Source organism: Penicillium cosmopolitanum, assembly GCF_028827165.1.
Source record: "Penicillium cosmopolitanum strain IBT 29677 chromosome Unknown utg000012l:1.0-3308103.0:1.0-3310761.0, whole genome shotgun sequence".
NCBI classification, from domain to species: Eukaryota; Fungi; Ascomycota; class Eurotiomycetes; order Eurotiales; family Aspergillaceae; genus Penicillium; species Penicillium cosmopolitanum.
The window spans coordinates 230,087-248,105 of record NW_026622682.1 but is presented as its reverse complement, the minus strand read 5'-3'; the positions used below and the strand labels follow the sequence as shown (position 1 = coordinate 248,105).

General features: G+C 49.2%; 9 protein-coding genes across 9 annotated transcripts; 3 read left to right on the top strand and 6 right to left on the bottom strand.

Annotated features, from left to right (window-relative positions):
- Positions 1–1,268: 1,268 nt before the first annotated feature.
- N7509_012853 (fungal specific transcription factor domain-containing protein) lies at positions 1,269–2,933 on the bottom strand (the record flags this gene model as incomplete). Its single annotated transcript, XM_056637490.1, has 1 exon — positions 1,269–2,933. One exon carries the CDS (start codon positions 2,931–2,933, stop codon positions 1,269–1,271), a length of 1,665 nt encoding a protein of 554 aa, XP_056480997.1.
- A 1,183-nt stretch (positions 2,934–4,116) lies between these two features.
- On the top strand, positions 4,117–5,574 carry N7509_012852 (uncharacterized protein; the record flags this gene model as incomplete). Its single annotated transcript, XM_056637489.1, has 1 exon — positions 4,117–5,574. The coding sequence occupies one exon, from the start codon at positions 4,117–4,119 to the stop codon at positions 5,572–5,574; it is 1,458 nt and encodes a 485-aa protein (XP_056480996.1).
- Positions 5,575–6,102: 528 nt separating this feature from the next.
- On the bottom strand, positions 6,103–7,806 carry N7509_012851 (ankyrin repeat domain-containing protein; the record flags this gene model as incomplete). The annotated part of the gene is made up of 1 exon (XM_056637488.1): positions 6,103–7,806. One exon carries the CDS (start codon positions 7,804–7,806, stop codon positions 6,103–6,105), a length of 1,704 nt encoding a protein of 567 aa, XP_056480995.1.
- Positions 7,807–7,821: 15 nt separating this feature from the next.
- N7509_012850 (F-box protein) lies at positions 7,822–8,352 on the bottom strand (the record flags this gene model as incomplete). Its single annotated transcript, XM_056637487.1, has 1 exon — positions 7,822–8,352. The coding sequence occupies one exon, from the start codon at positions 8,350–8,352 to the stop codon at positions 7,822–7,824; it is 531 nt and encodes a 176-aa protein (XP_056480994.1).
- A 1,016-nt stretch (positions 8,353–9,368) lies between these two features.
- N7509_012849 (uncharacterized protein) lies at positions 9,369–9,683 on the bottom strand (the record flags this gene model as incomplete). The annotated part of the gene is made up of 1 exon (XM_056637486.1): positions 9,369–9,683. The coding sequence occupies one exon, from the start codon at positions 9,681–9,683 to the stop codon at positions 9,369–9,371; it is 315 nt and encodes a 104-aa protein (XP_056480993.1).
- An 86-nt stretch (positions 9,684–9,769) lies between these two features.
- Positions 9,770–10,903, bottom strand: N7509_012848 (MFS general substrate transporter; the record flags this gene model as incomplete). Its single annotated transcript, XM_056637485.1, has 2 exons — positions 9,770–10,627; positions 10,724–10,903. The coding sequence occupies 2 exons, from the start codon at positions 10,901–10,903 to the stop codon at positions 9,770–9,772; spliced, it is 1,038 nt and encodes a 345-aa protein (XP_056480992.1).
- A 1,131-nt stretch (positions 10,904–12,034) lies between these two features.
- Positions 12,035–12,271, bottom strand: N7509_012847 (uncharacterized protein; the record flags this gene model as incomplete). Its single annotated transcript, XM_056637484.1, has 1 exon — positions 12,035–12,271. The coding sequence occupies one exon, from the start codon at positions 12,269–12,271 to the stop codon at positions 12,035–12,037; it is 237 nt and encodes a 78-aa protein (XP_056480991.1).
- A 98-nt stretch (positions 12,272–12,369) lies between these two features.
- Positions 12,370–15,390, top strand: N7509_012846 (glycoside hydrolase family 55 protein; the record flags this gene model as incomplete). Its single annotated transcript, XM_056637483.1, has 3 exons — positions 12,370–13,007; positions 13,058–13,706; positions 13,762–15,390. 3 exons carry the CDS (start codon positions 12,370–12,372, stop codon positions 15,388–15,390), a joined length of 2,916 nt encoding a protein of 971 aa, XP_056480990.1.
- Positions 15,391–17,152: 1,762 nt separating this feature from the next.
- N7509_012845 (putative GPI anchored protein) lies at positions 17,153–17,689 on the top strand (the record flags this gene model as incomplete). Its single annotated transcript, XM_056637482.1, has 1 exon — positions 17,153–17,689. One exon carries the CDS (start codon positions 17,153–17,155, stop codon positions 17,687–17,689), a length of 537 nt encoding a protein of 178 aa, XP_056480989.1.
- Positions 17,690–18,019: the final 330 nt, after the last annotated feature.

Sequence of the window (18,019 nt, the reverse complement as noted above, 5' to 3'; positions counted from 1 at the left end):
GAATGGCGCAGCTGGCAGCAAGGATATCACACAGCTGAACATGCGTCTCTGTGGGGAGCTGAAGGGAAGAAGGGACATGGTGGCGTTCTTGAGGGGGATTTTCCCTCGTTCATTAAGTTTGCTCGTCGGGTTCGTTCATTGGTCTCAGCTCGAAATAAATCATCAATCTGAAGTGTACGGAGTAGAGTTCAGGGGGACGTGAATTCAAGTGGAGAGGGCAAATGGAGATTTAAAAATCAGAAACAATCGCTGGCTTTTTGTGAGCTCTTTCCAAACCACTCACTCACGGAAATCCACATGGATGAAATATACAGAGTATTCCGCACATAGTACTCACGAGAACTGTCTTTCGTCGTCTTCAGTCTTCAATCTTTTTTTGTTTTGCTTTTTTTTGCTTTTTGCTTTTTCTTTTTTTGGCGACCCCCTCGCGTTGGATGGAGTTTGTACCACCTTGGATGTGTCATCATGTGGCGTTTGCACTGACACCTGGGATATGGTGAAGATGAAATACTGATAAATCGCTTAATGATTCACAGACATGTGAAGAATATTCATGGGGTACTCCGTATATTCATTCATAAATCATACATGGGTACTCCGTACAGGAATTTGTGGCCATTCGCGACCATTGGCTAGTATTTATTTCCTTCGATGATCTGGTGTTGCCGCAAACCTTCAAGATCTTGATCCACAGCTCAGCTTGATTCAAAGTTGTGTCGCTACTAGTGGTTACTAGCATGACGACCACCTGCAATTACCCAATCGAAGGGTTGGAATGAAGGCGGGTACGCAAGTGTTCATCCGGAGCAGAGATCGCTGCCCACTGGTATTCCCTTTGTACATGCTCTTTATCGCCCAAGGTTATTTTTTGTATGAAGAATCAGCTGCGTACATCACGACCTCAATGTGGTGCTATTTATTGCTGTTCTGGAACACGAAATTCTGTGTCGAGATTGGCCCCTCGAAGCCTTTCAGATTACACTATTCGCGATTAGATTTAATGGAGCATGTCGCGCTTCAAATCCAAAGTCGAAGAGATGTCGGTCTCATGCTACAGAATTTCCTTGAGGTCATAGCCATTAGCTTTTTATTTCTCGGGCGCCACTATCTTCTTGGGTATCACAATAGCAAAGGCCATCCAGGCCACACAATAAGCTCAAATGCCATCAATTGAATATGATGCGCATGCCGCCAGCGAATCCATCGTCATCCAGTCCATGTTACCAGAGTCCCCCAGATAAAAGTGGGTGTCGGGCATCTGACAAGTATTAGCATGAATCAATATTGATATAGGAAGGATCACTCACCATCAAACTCCAGTCAGCCATTATCTCAGATACCGGGTCCATTCCAATATCATCCTGTCTTTCCAGACCAATCGCCGCAGAATCGATCTTGCCCTCCAGGATTTTCAAGCACCCGGCCTCCGCCTCTTCCGCCGCTTCTAGGAGTATCGCGGGAAGTTCCTCCCTTGAGAGACCGTGCATCAACCCTTTAATCTGCGCACAAACGAGACAGAGAAACAAGTACCCTTTGATGTTTGTTTCACCTGCTTCAATGCAGTGCAGAGACCACTTTTTGGCCTCCTGCAAAACAGAGTAAAGATCACGGCGGAGGGACATCGGACCTAAGGTCGAGGCTTCTTCTTGAACCTGCGTCTTGAGCTCAGCCGCGATGAGGAACACGGCTTGCATGGAAGATGTGCGGAAGCTGCCATTTCCACAAAGGGCAAGTCGAGACAGGTCATCAGTCTCTAAAGGCAACGCGTTATTTTGAGAATGGCTTGCCATGGCTGATGACATGGGGAAGATCGTGCACCATGTTTTCAGCGAGTTCTCGATAACGACCTTTCTCGAAAATGCGTACTGGGTTTCCTTCAACGACACACTGAAGAATGGCATGTGAATCGCGGTGAGATAGCGCCGAATGAAGAAGTCCACGATTCGTGTCTGGTAATCAGATGGTACTCTTCCTCCACTCCCCCTGTTTTTGTATCCCTGTAATTCGCGACAGATCAGTTTCGAAGCTGCACGTAGTTCCTGGTCAAGGCGAAGCGTTTCCTCGTATCCGGCGTGGGAGGATATGCCATTCAATGTCTTGACAATGCATAGGCGGAGAGGCAGCATCTTGCGCAGGGCCAAGGCAACGGATACATCAGTGAATACATCATCTGGTGTTGGCATTGGGTTTTCCTGGGTGATCGCTTCATCATCGAAGTTGCCGGGAGGCAAGGTGTTGAAGTCTTCCAGGGAGCAGAGAGGAGGACCTCCTGATTCCATACTCGCTTGCAGATCGAGTTCCATGATGGTGTTCCAGAGTCTTCGTCGCATCTCCGATGAGTAACAGGGCATTCTGGGGAGGAATTCTGGGTCCCGATTAAGTCCCATGTACACAGCGAAGCGAAGCAGTTCACCGGTTGAGATCCACACAAGAGCGCCGTCAACGCCGACAATCTCTCTGGCTAAAAGAAGGAGAATGTGAATTTGGAGGAACTGGAGACCAAGTCGGGCTTTAAATTCGGGCTCGGAAATCCATGTCTGTGCTTCATGGACCCATCGGATGGCGGTTGCTCTCATGGAAAACCGATCATCATAAATCGACGATCCGATTGCCATAACCAGTTTCAGAAGGATCAAAAAGGGCATGTCTGAGTTCTTTGATTTCATGGCATCCTCGTAATCACGTTGGAATGTTGGAACGTGGAGGACGCGGTAGACGGTCTCTGACGTTCGGAGGTAATTCCCAACCAGGGCATCAGCGACATCCTTACGGGGAAGATCACGCGTCGGTGGACATGGCCATGCTGGTGTGCGCTGGGCCTTGATCGTTTTGCCGAGCCACTTGCACCTGGTCAAGTTTGACATTGCTCGCGCACCCTCCTTTTGAAGAAGGGGCTCTATCAGATCAAGGACCTCGGCAAACTGACGATTCATTGTCAGTATCTGTTCTTCGTCTTACATGAGGCGGAGTAGTGACTGACCTGAGCAACTCCATTCATCCAGTGACTTTGTCCAAATACCCTGGTTTTGTGCATGATGGATCGTGAGATGGTCGGCGGCTGGCCGGCAGTGGCGCTCTCCGAGGTTACATGAAATGTACCAGCAAAATGAGATCTGGTTGTACTGATATTGTAATTTGGACTTGGGGTCGCAGGCCCGGTAGAGGCCCGAACTGTCTTGGTTAGCTGTTCCTCGAGTTGCTTCACTCGAAATCTGAGGATTTGAAGCTCCTCTGCTTGTGGTTGACTTGAAGGGGTAAGGAACGCCTTTTCAGACGGGACCGACATGGATGGGCTTGGCCCACTCGGCACCGTCATCACGGTATCGGATGCAGGAACCTGCTCTGTCTGGATCTCCATCTGGGTGCTTTCCAGTGGATGAGATTGGCTGCTTTGATTTGCAGATGCATTCACCCCACTGCTCCGGTTGGAGGGTGGATTTGGCGAGATGGCATCGTAAACACAAGCCACATTTTTGGATCTCACGCAGTTGCTGCATGGTGTCTCCCGATTGCACTTGATTTTTCGTTTGCGGCACAACACACAAGATCTGAAAATCTGTCAGCCACTCGAAGAGTCTATACATGATGAAAAACCACGAAATTCTTTTCTCTTACATCGGTGGCCGGCGACGACGCCGTTCAGATTGCGGCATTGCGGGAGGATCCATACTGTAACTCGGAGCCTCCAGATCAGATAAGAGAAAGAGCTTCTTTGTTCAGCCACAGTTTACTCCGAACATCTGTAAAATACCGAGATCCGAGCACCGAATGATGACTGATGACTTGCAGAAGGGAAGTTGGCAAGACAAACGGAGAGTAGAGAAGGAAGAAGGAAGGATGAAACGCCAAAGGAAAGCAAATGTCGGTGTCGGAGTCGGGAATTGCACAGTTGGCCTTTCTCGTCTGCAATTTCCCGATATTTTGGCTGAGCCAATCACGGGACTGCATGGTGAATGGGCATTAACTAGTTCTGCGGTAGTATAAACAGCACAAGACAACACATCTTTGCATCTTTGATGGTTTTGGAACTGTGAACCAAAGAAAGGAATATTGAGGCATTCACGAACTTGAAGTATCTTTTTCCATCACTCTTCTCACCCCTACAATTCGCCCATCATGTGTGACGACCGCTCTTGCACTCACTGTAATGAAGATGCAGCTTCGGACCGCTTGAACACGACTACACAACCTTCCAACACATCGAAAGTGGCCTCAAAATACAATCAACCATGCTTCGCTTTGAACTACGAATGGCAGAATGAAGTCGCTACTCTAAAGTCTGTACAAGACGGCAGCAACTTGGGCCCACCTCCCGATGGAGGTATCAAAGCTTGGCTCGTCGCAGCTGGGGCAGCTTGTATCTTCTTCTCAGCTCTCGGATTTGCTAATTCCTTTGGCGTCTTCGTGGAATATTATCTCTCCCATCAACTTAAAGGCCAGTCGCCAGATAAAGTGGCCTGGATCGGATCCGTTGCTGTTTTCACACAGTTTGCGGCAGGCGCGGATGGTGGCCCTCTTTTTGATCGTTGTGGTGCTTGGGTATGTAAACAACACTTCTTCTCATCTTTCTTTTCTATCGTTCCTATGGTTGGACGCACAGCTAACATGAACAAGGTGATTCGCCCCTCCGCGGGACTTCTTGTGTTTGCCATCATGATGACCAGCCTTTGTACCCAGTACTGGCAGTTCATGTTGGCCCAGGGAATTCTGCTCGGCGTCTCGATGGGATTCTTGCAGTTCCCAGCAATGGCAGCGGTCACTCAATACTTCGACAAGAAGGCCGGCACAGCACTGGGCCTGGTAATTTCCGGCTCCTCCATCGGTGGTGTTGTCATACCAATCGCGCTCTCCAAAATGCTGAACAGCACCAACTTGGGCTTCGGATGGTCCATCCGCATCATTGGCTTCCTCCTCATTCCACTGCTCTCTTTCTCCTGTATTACTGTTCGGAGTCGCCTACCCCCTCGCAAATCCGCCTTTTTTCTTCCCTCCGCCTTCAAAGACCGCACCTACTGCATGGTAATCGCGGCACTATTTTTTATGTTCATCGGAATGTTCGCTCCACTCTTTTACATGCCCACCTACGCCGTGAAACGTGGCATGGATGCGACCCTGGCATCTTACCTACTAGCCATCGTCAACGGAGCATCGACCTTTGAACGAGTCGTCCCAGGAGTCCTCGCAGACAAATTCGGACGACTCAACGTCTTCATGTTCGGAGGAATGGCTTCGGGGGTCGTTGTCTGCTGCATGAACCAAGCAAAATCCACCTCGGCATTGGTGGTTTACGCCGTCATTGTCGGGTTTACCACCGGAACAATCATTTCCGGTGGAACGACAGCTTTCACGCTCTGCATTAAATGCCGACAGCAAAGTGGCACCCTCCTGGGAATGGGGATCGGTCTTAGTTCTATTTCGGTTTTGATCGGTCCTCCTGCCAATGGAGCGTTTGTGCAACAATATGGGGGCTTTGCCCAAATGTCGATCTTCAGCGGCGTGAAGTGTCTGGTTGGTGGTTTAATTGCCTTTGCTGTGAAGTCAACTACTCCCCATAGCTTGTTTGGGAGAACTTAAAGGGGTGGGTGCGGTCTCTTCCTGACAAAATCGCCCTTTCAAAAGAGGCTGCTGCGTGTAAACTGATAACTTCTCAATTCAAAGTTTTCCTCATATGGTTCTTTTTTCTAGGTCAGTAACAGAATTCAAGCGCAGGGTATTTTTGGGGTTCCAGTGTCGATCTTCTACTCATCCAAGCAGAGCCCGGTTTTACTGCATGAAATAATCCCTCAACGTTCCGTGCATAACCTACTTATTTGCTAGTGTATACTAGTATCGATTATGAGTGTTTAGATTGATGTCACTACAGGTCAGGGGTAGATCAAGGATATTATAAAAGCATCAAGGGAATAGATTGGCAATCGATGACGGCATTGATTTGCAAGTTCCAGAAGAGCAACACGCTATTTTACTTGGTAGATCTTGGTCAGCCAAGGACTTCGGGACCGAGGTACTTCTTAAACAGAAGCCCTCCTTTCCCCAATATGACAATCTCTGGATCGATGCGCCTCTTGTATAGAAGCTCCCCTTTGCCCAACCTGATACTGTTCATGCGAGACATGTATTTCGCGACTGCTTTGTTTGTAAAGAATAGGTCCCAAAAGTCCGATTTGGGCTTCCCGTCCCCGGGAATACTTCCCAGTCCGTCATTCGATTCTCTAGCTCGTCTGACATCCGAGCAAGCTCTAAATCCAGTCTTTTGATAAAGGCTAGGGGCACCGAGGTCACGGTCGTATCCGGGAATCTGTCAGAGATAGGGCCGTTATCAGGGAGCCCATCAAAGGTCTGATCCATGGATGCAGGTATTCCTTCCAGAAAGGTTTCTACCAAAGCGAATCGCCGGTTTACTAAAGCCCATTCGAGAGAAGTTGCCTGTGAACCAGATCCAGATATCGGACTTGCGCCTCGGGAAATCAGCTCCTTTGCAATACTGATCCCACCGTCGCCGCGGCTTTTGGCAATCTCAGCTCGCATATTGGGGTTCACACCTTCCCTTAGCAACCCTAGATTAGTATACCTCGCAACACCCCTTTTAGATAGTTCCTCCAGGGCTTGTTGGTAATCGAGAGGCCCATATTCTGATTCTCCACCAATGTCGAGAAGCATATTCGTTGTTGTTAGTGGTCCTGAACACAGGCCACTGGTGGCTCTGACAATCAAAGTTTGAAAACAGTCCCCGTTATGATACAGGTCGTCGATCGGGAATCCTGAATCCAGAAGGAATTTGAGAATCTCGTGCTGTTGATACTCCGCGGCAAGTGCCACGGCCTTGCGGCATCCCTGGCACCTTTCTTCTAGCCACACACCGCGCTTAACAACTCGCTTAAAACCTTCAATTGGCCCCCATTTTGCGGCCTCCCATAGCATGGTTGTTTCGCCTATTATCGGATCTTCAGGACCGATTCCAGAGCTGTCTAACAGGCGGTCCATAATATCGTATTTCTTGGCCCTGAATGCCGCCTTCACCCTGCACTGGCGCTGCCAGTCTGGTACTTCAACGATGAGAGCACCCTTCTGTATGAGGAACTCGCACATAGACTCCGTTCCGTGTTCGATGGCCCTCAGAAAGGCTGTTCCCATCGCATAATCCACCGGACTTTGTTCGACCTTTTGTCCGACTTTTAACGCCATTTCCATCATAGATTCATCGTCAGTTTGAGCCGCCTCCGTGGCTAAAGTGTCACTGCATTCAATCAGTGCGTTTTGCTCAGAGAGTGGATCTTCGTTGTTTATGATCATCTCAATAATTCTCATGTTCCCACGTTTTACAGCAAGCATCAAAGGCGACGCAAAGCGAGGCCAGGGCTCTGTTTCCGCGTCGCCGTAAAGTTCATCCAGGTCTTCGCCTTGGCAACCCATCCCCAACAACCGCTCAGTGAGACTTTCGTCTCCAATAGCTGCCGCATAGTTGAAGAAATGATTTAGCTGGTCGTGGTTGAGGGTTTCCAGTTTGGAGTCGATGTCAACTTCCTCCAGGATCAGCTTTGCCATTTCTTCTCCTCCCAGCGCGCATATTTCAGCTATCTGACAGGCATTGATATCCCCGGCAACGAGTAAATGAGCTCCATTCCGTAGAAGCAGCCGCACCATTGCCTCATTTTTGGTTTTCGCGGCGATGAAAAGTGGCATTCTGTGCTCATGATCCTGGTAGCGGTCTTCAGATTCAATCAGATCAGCTTTCACATTGGGATCTGCGCCAGCCTCCAAAACAAGCTGTACTGCTTCGAGATCTTCCTTCTTTGTTGCTTCCATGAGCGCAAGACTTTTTCACTTGCTTAGCACCTGGACCTGCGACATGATTCTCAAGAAAACAACATACCCCAGACATTGACCATGTAGAATGCCAGCCTTTGTCGACTTTCCCATTTCCGTTAAAAGACGGAGCATCTCTGTACCCCCATTCTTCACAGCAGCGGCCAAGACTTCTGCACCGCCATAAATATCGCTCATGGTATTATGGCTTCCCAAAATATCCACGAAGGCGTGGACGACATCTTCATTGCCCCTGGAAACCGCTAGTTCGAACGGCGTGCGGTGATCCCGGTAGACTCCATCGTATCGGTCGAATTTCACACCTGCGGAGAGTAGCCGTCTCACAGCCAGCACATTGTCATTTTCGATAACCCGTTTAAACCCTCGAGGCGAATACAGCTTAGCAAAATGTTGATAAAGCCGTTGATCGGCGAAGCTGTTGATTGCACGGCATGTTTGACCATAAATGTTGACTTCTGACGCGTAGTCAAGATAGTCAATTACCATGAACTGAATTTCCAAGGGCAAAGACTGTAGTGAATGCATGGCGATAGCTTGTTGGTGCCCAGCCCCTAGCTGTCGTGGACTCGTGAGAGTAGGGGGTTCTTCAGGAGTTCAAAATACCAGCCACTGCAGATGCAGTTTACTTCTAATGATGGAGTCAAATAATACAATGGAAGGGACGGAGATGAAGCGACTGGACCAAAAATAGAGATGGACCGAAGTTATGGAAGAAGGCGAAATCACCAAGCAAAGACTTCGGCTATCAAAACAACAAACAAAACGACTAACGGCCGGGATATGTGCTGACTCATCATTATGCCTGAGGCATAAAGCTTCAGTATTTTAAGTCATATCGGAGAAAATTATACACACATGGCTAGGGTCAGGAAATAAATAATTAATAAGGTCTATTAGATTGAAACCATTATAGCGAATGACAAAAATAACGCAAGTTGAGGGTTTTGTAGCGCAATAACTCATCTAGCGATTAGTTGTAAATACTAGATGCCCCATCACTCGCAGCCGAGATTTTCAAATCATCCACTCTCACAAAAAATGCTTTATACCATCCTCTCTCGCATGAAATTACCATATATCTACCTACCAGCCCAGAATCGCAAGAAAGCATCTTTCTTTGTCTTCGCTGGTGGAACTTCCTCGTTATTCCCGTCGTTCACAACAGGCAATCCATCATTACCAAGATTGGTCACAGCATTCTGCGTCTTCCCAAGGAAGTAGTTATTCTGGAATAATACTGTAATAAGCGGGATAAACGTAATTCCAAGAGCCAGCGCAATACAATAATATAACGCGCGGCGATGGGCGACAATTGCACCTACGCGCATCGGATCATCAAATTCATAGCTTCTAATCAAAGTGACCTGGCCAAACAGCTTCGTCACATCGGCTTCGGTTGCGGTTGTCGAGAGGTGTGTCCGAAGTTGGTTTGATATCTGGCTTGACCAAATAACCACAACTATGGCGGATCCAATAGCGCTGCCGACCTTCGACCAGAGGGAGAGGAGAGAATTCACGAGCGCGACATCTTGGTGAGGAACTTAGGCTTCGGAGGCGACACGCGATCCAACGACGGACATTGAGCCACCGAATCTGACTAGAATCATGGATATAACCATTGCTGCCGTATTGTCGGTTGCCATATCTCCTTCTAGCATGATTCCCATGCCGATAATTTTGACGCAAAGACCAGCTATCTGAATCGATTTGTATCTGTGGGTCCAAGGTTGTAGCAGTCCGACAAAGGACCCTGCGATACAAAAAGCGAGGGTCAGAGTATTGCCGTAGTAGACCCAGTCTTGGTAGCTCCATGGTTTGGCGATGTATACATAAGAGCTCCAGTATAGACCGCGCATGTTACCCGCGACTATTTATATCTTATTGTTAGTTATTTAAACTTGTGGTGATGGGGACAGGGTGATACGAACGCATATAGGTACTGTCAATTATGACGGCCATCAAGAAGGTCTTGTTGAAAACGAGTCGACGAGGGGCGCTCGGTACTCGAGCCCATAATATTTCGTGGACTATGTAGGCGACAAGGAAAATACCTCCAACAACCATCATTGCGATCATCGAGGGGTTTTTCCATCCCCCATCGGCATAAGTTTTTAACGAGAATGGGAGCAGAAGTAATGACCACCCAAAGCCGAGAGCCGAGAAGGACGAGACCAAAGGCGTCGATCTCTTCAAGATTTGTCTTCAACGCCTCCATCCAAGTACGCGACAGCTCAGCGGCCAGTGCAATGACTGCACCACGGGGAGCTCCATTACCTTCCTTGTCAGCCAGTTCTCGAGCGTCACGGCGAGTGGCGTTCAAAGATACAATATTGACGATACCATGCTTCTTAGCCTTGCGGTCCAGGCAGATGAGAACAGCAATGGCCGGCCCTAGAGCGAAAGGCATGATTATGGCGAACATTCCATATCCCCAACGCCACTGGTTCCTGCTATTGATGGCCTGGACAATCTTCCCGGCAAACCAGGTATTGATGATGAACGGAGTAGAGAGCATGGAGCTGGCAAAGCCACGCCATTCCAGGGGTGTAAGATCGGCAACGATTATATCGGTGGTCAAGTCCAGACCGGAGCTACCGATGGCGACGAAAACTTCGCCGACAATGTATGCGGAGATTGTTTGGCACGAGGCAACGATAATATACCCAATTACGTAGAAAACGAGAACGACGAGGTAGGTATATGGGCGCGATGTGATTTCAGAAATCTTAGCGATGAAAGGCTTACTCACTGCACTGATGATGCTGGTGGCGATGGAGAGGGTAGACAGAATAGAAATGTGCTGCTTGAAATATGAGGACGCTTCTAGTGAGTAGTAGGATGTCGTCGATGAATCGAGCGATTAGGCCCACGCGCAGACTAGTACTGAGATGGCGACCCGCCACAGCGATGTGCGATTTGTCTTGGCCTCGCGGTAGATAGCCTCCATGCGGGTGACACCGTGTGACTGGAGGACATCGCCGACTTTGGATTTGGCGAGGTTTTTTTCGTCAATCTCGGCTTCCCTTTCCACTGAGTCCGAGGTGGGATTGATCTTGTCGTTGGCTGTATCGGGCATTCTGAATTCCGTGCGGCGAAGACTATCAGGCTAGACAACAGAAAACTTAACAAAGGCACCAACTTCCCTTATAAAAACAGAAATAACTACCACCCTCCATCTTCGTGGGGCCTAGCGCAAGTCAAAAAAGTTTAGAAGGCAAAGCGAATACTTTTATTTTGGGAAGACTTCCAGCCAGTGAGAGGATATCTTCAGAGCAGCCATCTAATCTGATCTGAAAAAAAGACTCCACCCTGAAAAGGCCTAATCACAGCGTTTCGCGGGCTTTCCCGATCTCGCTCGCGTTCCAATTACTGTTCCAAGCTAGCGCTGGGTCTAGTTGAAAGGTATCGCGTTATTTTATGGCTGGCACGGAGTAATCTGCTTGTCGAGATCTTTTTTTCCAATTTCTACGCAAGTCCGCCGATAAACGGCGGACACCAAGACTCGCTCGCTCGACCCCGTTTTTTAATCAGGAAGGCAGGACACTATTCCCGAATGAGAAGAATATACTCATCAGCAGAACTACAAGTATACATTTACAGCTTGTTGTTTTCAATAGCTGTCAGTTCGTTCAATTATGGAATGGAATCTCGAGCTCGTGCTCGCTGAGAATTGGGTACACAGCGCCAATCAGATAGAGTCGAGCTGGCAAGGTTTCAAGTTCGGCGAGGGAGGCATTGATTATGGAGTATGATACCTGGCCACCAATTCGAGTATATCCGATTTAGCCGTATACATTTATGGAACATTTAGAAACTATCCAGGCGCATTTGGCAGTCCTACCAGGTCTTAATAGTCCACCAGGGAGTCAATTTGGTTCGAAATAGCCTCGGTTCGGTGAGTTGTTATTCTGGTCAAATGAGATGGTCATTCAACAGCGCGCCTCGAGTCATCAATTTTCAGTAATGTCTATTGGTCTCGTGTATCCCCCCAGCTAGAGAAATCTCGGAGTAGATCATTTTTAACAAGTCCACTGTCTATGCCGAGACTACATTCCCATCTTTGAAGGGCACCTGCTCGAGTCCCCTTTACCCGTGGACCCACAACAATGTCAACAACCATATCAACAGCATCAAGATCGAAATCATCATCGTCACCATGCACGCTCTTCCAGTCCCTTTTGCATCTGTGAATTTTCGCCATGGTATACTAAGCGTAAGTGCTACTTCTGCCATCGCCCATCCACCGCCGTCGCGTCTGTGCTGTCCATCTCCCGTTCCGCTCGCAAGGGGGACGATCCGCGCGGTCCGCGAAGCTACCGCATTCCAAACCTCCTGCCCAGATCAAAACATCAGGTTTGCCGGTATCCTGACGACTCCATGCCAACCGCCTGGTCTCCTGCATGCCAGAAGGGCCTGGCCAGATCTCTGGTCCTTTTTTCACCATGTTTGGGGTTCCAATGTTTACTTCTTCTTCTCCCTTCCTCTGCTACCAGCTTGATAGGATATCCTTGAGAGTTGCGGTAGAGAAATTGAGGTCTGAGGATGCGGAGCTCATTGTCTGTTGCTACTTTGGTAGCAGTTGTCTCTACTGTGTCGGGATCGGTCAGTCCTCTTCGCGAGAGTGACATTGAACATCTCCATGAAGTCAATCAGGGCCCATCAGAGTCAGTCTTCTTTCTGGGTTTGTTTCCGACACTGTTGTCCCAGGTGGGCGGTGCTCCAAACTTAATTGATACTCTCCTGGGAGCTGGAAAGCCAACAGACACTCCGACTCCCTTGGAAACCTCGAGCGCAGAGCCTCCCAGTCCTCCAGAGACTGTCAGTCCGGTGGAAACGCCAACTCCTGCGCAAACCCCCTCCCCAGCAGATACATCTACTCCTGTTGAAATCCCTGCTGCCTCAGATGCACCTGACTCTTCACAGGGGCCAACATCCCCTCAAGCACCCGTTTCGCCGCAAAAACCGAGCTCTTCAAGGACTCCCTCGCGAAGTCCGTCGCACTCTACTCCTGCCGTATCGAGCTCGAAGCAGATTCCAGCCGCTGCGCCAGTTTCTTCTACCCCGGCCACGTCCTCTGCGGCAACTGCTCCCACAACTTTGACCTATACTTTGACTCCGGCCTCGAGCCAAAGTTCGTCATCGAGTCAGGTTCAGACGTTCACAACTCGACCAAAGCCAGTGTAGGTTAAGGCTACCTTCCAAGCCATAGACTTGTACTGACTATCTGCAGATCTAACAGTCCAACTTTCGCCCCGGCCTCCAAGACATGCGCTCCCAATTGGCAACCCTCGCGCGGTGTCTTCTGGTTGGACCAGCAAGATCACAAAGGCCAAGGCGCTGGTCTGGCTCCATATATCTCCGAAGATAACTCGTATCCCGTGTACCGAAATGTGATGCACTACGATGTTGCGAATGATGGTACGGGCGATCAGACAGCAAACATCCAGAAAGCCATTGATGACACCGGAGCCGGGGGTAGTCGTAAAGGAAACGGAGTCACCCGGTTCCCGGCAGAGGTCTATCTTCCCAGCGGAGTCTATCAACTTGGAAGCACATTGAAATTGACTGTCGGAACTATCATTGTTGGCAACCCTAACAATCCACCCGTAATCAAAGCCTCTCCCAGTTTCCGTGGCCAATTCCTTGTGCTGGGATACGACAAGAACAACGGAAACCCCGAAACTAGCTTCATGATGGTGATGAAGAACGTTATCTTGGACACGACTTCAGTGGATGCTCATGTCGCCATCACTGCCCTCCAATGGGGAGTGGCTCAAGGATCTGGGTTGACCAATGTCGAGGTTCGAATGCCGACTGGCCCTGGTACGCACACTGGTATTGATATACATGCCGGTTCAACTATTGCCGTCACCGACGTGGTAAGTTCTTCTCCTGGGGCAACATTTCATTGCTTGTCTAAACTAACTTTAACAGCGCATTTTTGGCGGTGCCACCGGTATCATAAACTCGAACCAACAGGTCAATTTCAAAAACATCCACTTTAGCGCGGTCGGCACGGCATTTTCTGCAGCTGGTGGATGGACTGTCCTGCTCCAGGGTGCAACTTTTGAGTCCTGCGGTACTGCTGTCAACATGACCGGCAACGGACTGGGCAGTCTGGTTCTACTAGACTCGACATCGATCAACAGTGGAACCGTCATTCTGTTCCATGACTCCTCTCGGGATGACGGCAACCAGAACAGCCAGTTTATTATCGAGAATCTTTTCCACGATTCTCAGCACCCTATCGCGGTTGATAGCAACGGCGCTACTCGCTTGGGACCTGCCCTACACATTGATACTTATATCTGGGGCTCAAGGGTACCTGGCCAGTATGAAGCTGGAAAGTCCTTTGTTACTCAACGGTCGGAGAATTTGTTGGTTGGTGGCAAGTATTTCACCAAGGCCCAACCTACCTACGGGGAATATGGCGGTGATGATATCGTGAACGTCAAGACGGTTTCGGGCCATGTCGTTAAGGGTGATGGCCGTACCGATGATACCGAGGCCCTGAATGCCATCTTGTTGAAGAACGCCGAAGATTGCAAGATCACCTATATTCCCTTCGGTGTTTACCGCGTTTCCGATACTCTCTTCGTCCCTGTGGGCACTCGGATGGTCGGGGAGGCATGGGCTGTCATCTCGGGTTATGGCGATGCCTTCAAGAATCCCCGTCAACCTCGCGCGGTGGTCCAGCTCGGTCGTCCTGGGGATGTTGGTGTTATTGAAATTCAGGATATGCGTTTTGCAGCTGGTGAAATTCTCCCCGGTGCGAAGATTTTGGAGATCAACGCTGCGGGAGCTCAACCCGGAGATGTTGGTCTATGGAACACCATTGTAACAGTTGGTGGTACTGCCGAAACAACAATCTCCAACAGCTGTACCTCGCAAGATCCCAAGGACTGCATGGCTGCCTTTATGGTGATGCACCTGACAAAGAGCTCGTCTGCATACATTGAGAACTTCTGGGGATGGACAGCAGACCACAACCTGGATAGCGAATCTCTTTTCACTATCATCTCAACCGGTCGTGGCATTTTGGTCGAAGCGACTCAAGGTACCTGGCTCACTGGTACTGGCTCTGAGCACCACTGGCTCTACAACTACAATTTCCACAAGGCCGAAAACGTGTACGCCGGCCTCCTTCAAACTGAGTCGCCTTATATGCAAGGCTCTGGCGAGTATGAGAAGGCACCCGCACCTTGGTTTGCCTATGCTCAATATGGAGATCCAGACTTCTCATGGTGCTCCACTGACGACGACAAATGTCGCTCCGCGCTGGCCACTAATATTGACGGGGGCTCCAACATTGCTCTCTACAACTCTGCTGCCTGGGCCTTTTTCGATGGATCGTGGAATGGTCTCTACAATCAGCCTTGCGAGGGTAAGTGTCAATCGAATATGATGCGTGTTGTTGGTTCGCCGCAGAATTTGGTGTGGTACTCGATCAGCACCCGCATGACGGACGTCATGATCTTGGATGGAAAGACCAATCCGACCGAGACGAGCCATCCTGGTGGGTGGGAGGGGATTATCCAGGACTACAGCCAGTTTTCTGCATAGATCGGAATTGGATCAGGCTTGGTGTGCGTGTGGTGGTGGCATGTGCATAGCATGGCATGTTATTTTGAACATATGCATTTCTTAGACGGTCTTATATGACTGAGTACTCTTTTCTTAATGACTAGTATGATTTGATTTCCGCTTCTGTTCACTGGCAAGTTAACCTGGGCAAATTCCACTGCAAATTTCTTGAAGCTGAATGTTTTGTTTGTACTCTTAGTACTAGTACTAGTACTGATACTAGCCCTGGAGTAAACTTGAAATTTTCGCCATACTCATGACTCCAGCAAGCGTAGTCCCTGCGGGTGTGTGTCCCCTTGGCTAGAAGAGTAGTAGGTACTACTACTACCATTACTACCGACTAGTAGCCCTTACTACCTAGGTAGGTACTACCCAGGTACCTAGGTAGGAGCCTCCAGGGCTTGAACTTCAACTTGAAGTTGAACTTGGAAGATATATATCCACAACCTTGGCACATAAACTTCTAGGTTAGGACTGCCCAGGTGTGAACGTCCCTTCTAGTAGTACTGTTAAATCCTCAAGTACATGATTTGCAAAATAATCTATTTCGTAATTTAAATCCTTTATTTTGATTCCTTCATTGGATACTGACAAGCGGATGGTTGTTTGTCCATTGCGCCTGCATTCTTACGCACGTAAACATTAGGCCCCCAACAAACCGCTAAATCCAGGCAAATCACGTGAACATATCTATTTTTACCCTTCACGTGACTTTCCCGTGACAAGGCTGCCCCCATTTGCCTCTCGGTGCTGGCCGGAAAAAGCCATTCAAGACATCCACAAATCCACAGCCACACCCACCCACGACTTCATCCACTTTGCATTGTGTAAAACGTCATCAGTCTTGGCTTATTCGGAAGTACGAGGCCCATCAATCAATTCAACACGCATTTCGTTTCCTTCATTCCGCTTCAATGCCGAAATCTCCTTAGGCGGAGTCATCCTCCTGAAATGAAATTCTGTAATGTCGTCCCACCACTCACATGCTCACCTGCCGTAGCTGGTAGAGTTCTTCCCCGACATTAGGGGATTAGGGGGTAAAGCCTACGATGTGGCGCTGCCAGCCGAGGTTTCCGAACTTTGATTTTGTTTGAAGGCAGCACCATATCTGTTTCTAATTCAGTATAGGCTGTGTCAAATTTCAACCCCATTTGCTACCATACAGCACAACACAGCACAGCACAGCACCATGCAGTAGAGTCAGGCCCAGCTCAGAAATAAGCATCAAATTGGGAACACAGCTCATGCAGCCCGTCGCAGCATGTAGCCTCATGTGCCGCTATTCCCTCGTGGATCTCGCACTAAGCAGTCAACGATGGGGGCGGACAAGGGCTCAGACGAATCATTGTCTGTCTGCTCAGCCCAAGTGGAGTTATTAAATGATGATTTGCTTTCCAAAATTGCACTTCTCCCCCAATCCCACTGATCGGCCGTAAGCCTTGGCCCCATTTTATTTTGTGCTCCGTCTTCCCCCTTAAACGGCGTCATTGCCACTGCCACAACTGCGGACCCTGATGCCTTGTCCCCAGTTTGGTGTGTCCTTCGTAGTGGTTACTATGTATATCCAGGAGGAAATTGGATGCTCCGATCGACACTATAAAGAACCCCTGGGTCTCCCCAAACCATAGTTTATTATTCTCATCCTATCTACAGCCTAACCAGCCCTATATCAATACTCTATCTCCATCTACAAACCACTTCAAAAGTAACTCAACTTCCTCTACCTTCCACCACCACCAAAATGAAGTTCACTGCTATTGCCTCTGCCCTCTTCCTGGCCACCGCTGCCATGGCCACCCCCGACATCGATGTCGACTCCATTGTCTCTCAGGCCGAGGACGTTGCCACCTCCCTCAAGAGCGGAGGTGAGTCCATTGGCTCGGATGCCGCCGCGGAAGCTACCTCAATCGGCCATGCCTTCGAGACCGGCGGTGCTGCTGCTTTGTCAACTCTGACCGGCGACGCTGCCTCCATCGCCACCGCTGTCGAGAGCCACGCCAGCTCTCTCGCTTCGGCTGGTGAATCCGCCGGCTCTGAAGCTGCCAGCAAGGCCTCCGCTTGGGTCTCTAGCTTCACTTCCACCAACTCCGAGGGCGAGAAGACCACTGGTGCATCTACCATTACCTCCCGTGCCTCCACCGCTACCAACACTGGTGCTTCCACCACTGGCTCCGAATCTGCCAGCCCCACTACCTCCAACGCTGCCGTCGCCGGATACAAGATGAACGCCGCTGCCGCTGGTATGGCTGGTATGCTCGGTGTCATGGTTGCTCTGTAAAGGAGTTTTCCTGAATGTATGATTTTGGTCTCGGGTTTCTGGGATGAATACTCGAGATCGGATACGGCTTTTCTTTCACGACTTTCCTTGATTGGTTTACCCTAAAATATTTTGCCGCGCGTTTTGCTGGCTTGGGTTAATACCGGCGTTTTTATCTGTATATATACCTGTCTATACTTTTGAACTATGAACTTGAACATTCGAATACTAGTCGTATTGTATTCCTATCGTATATGTGAGCAAGCTCGTATACATTGTCCGCTTACATGCATAGATCTATACATTTTGTCCTAGGCTCTACCAGTATGCCGAGTCCCCGACATACCTACC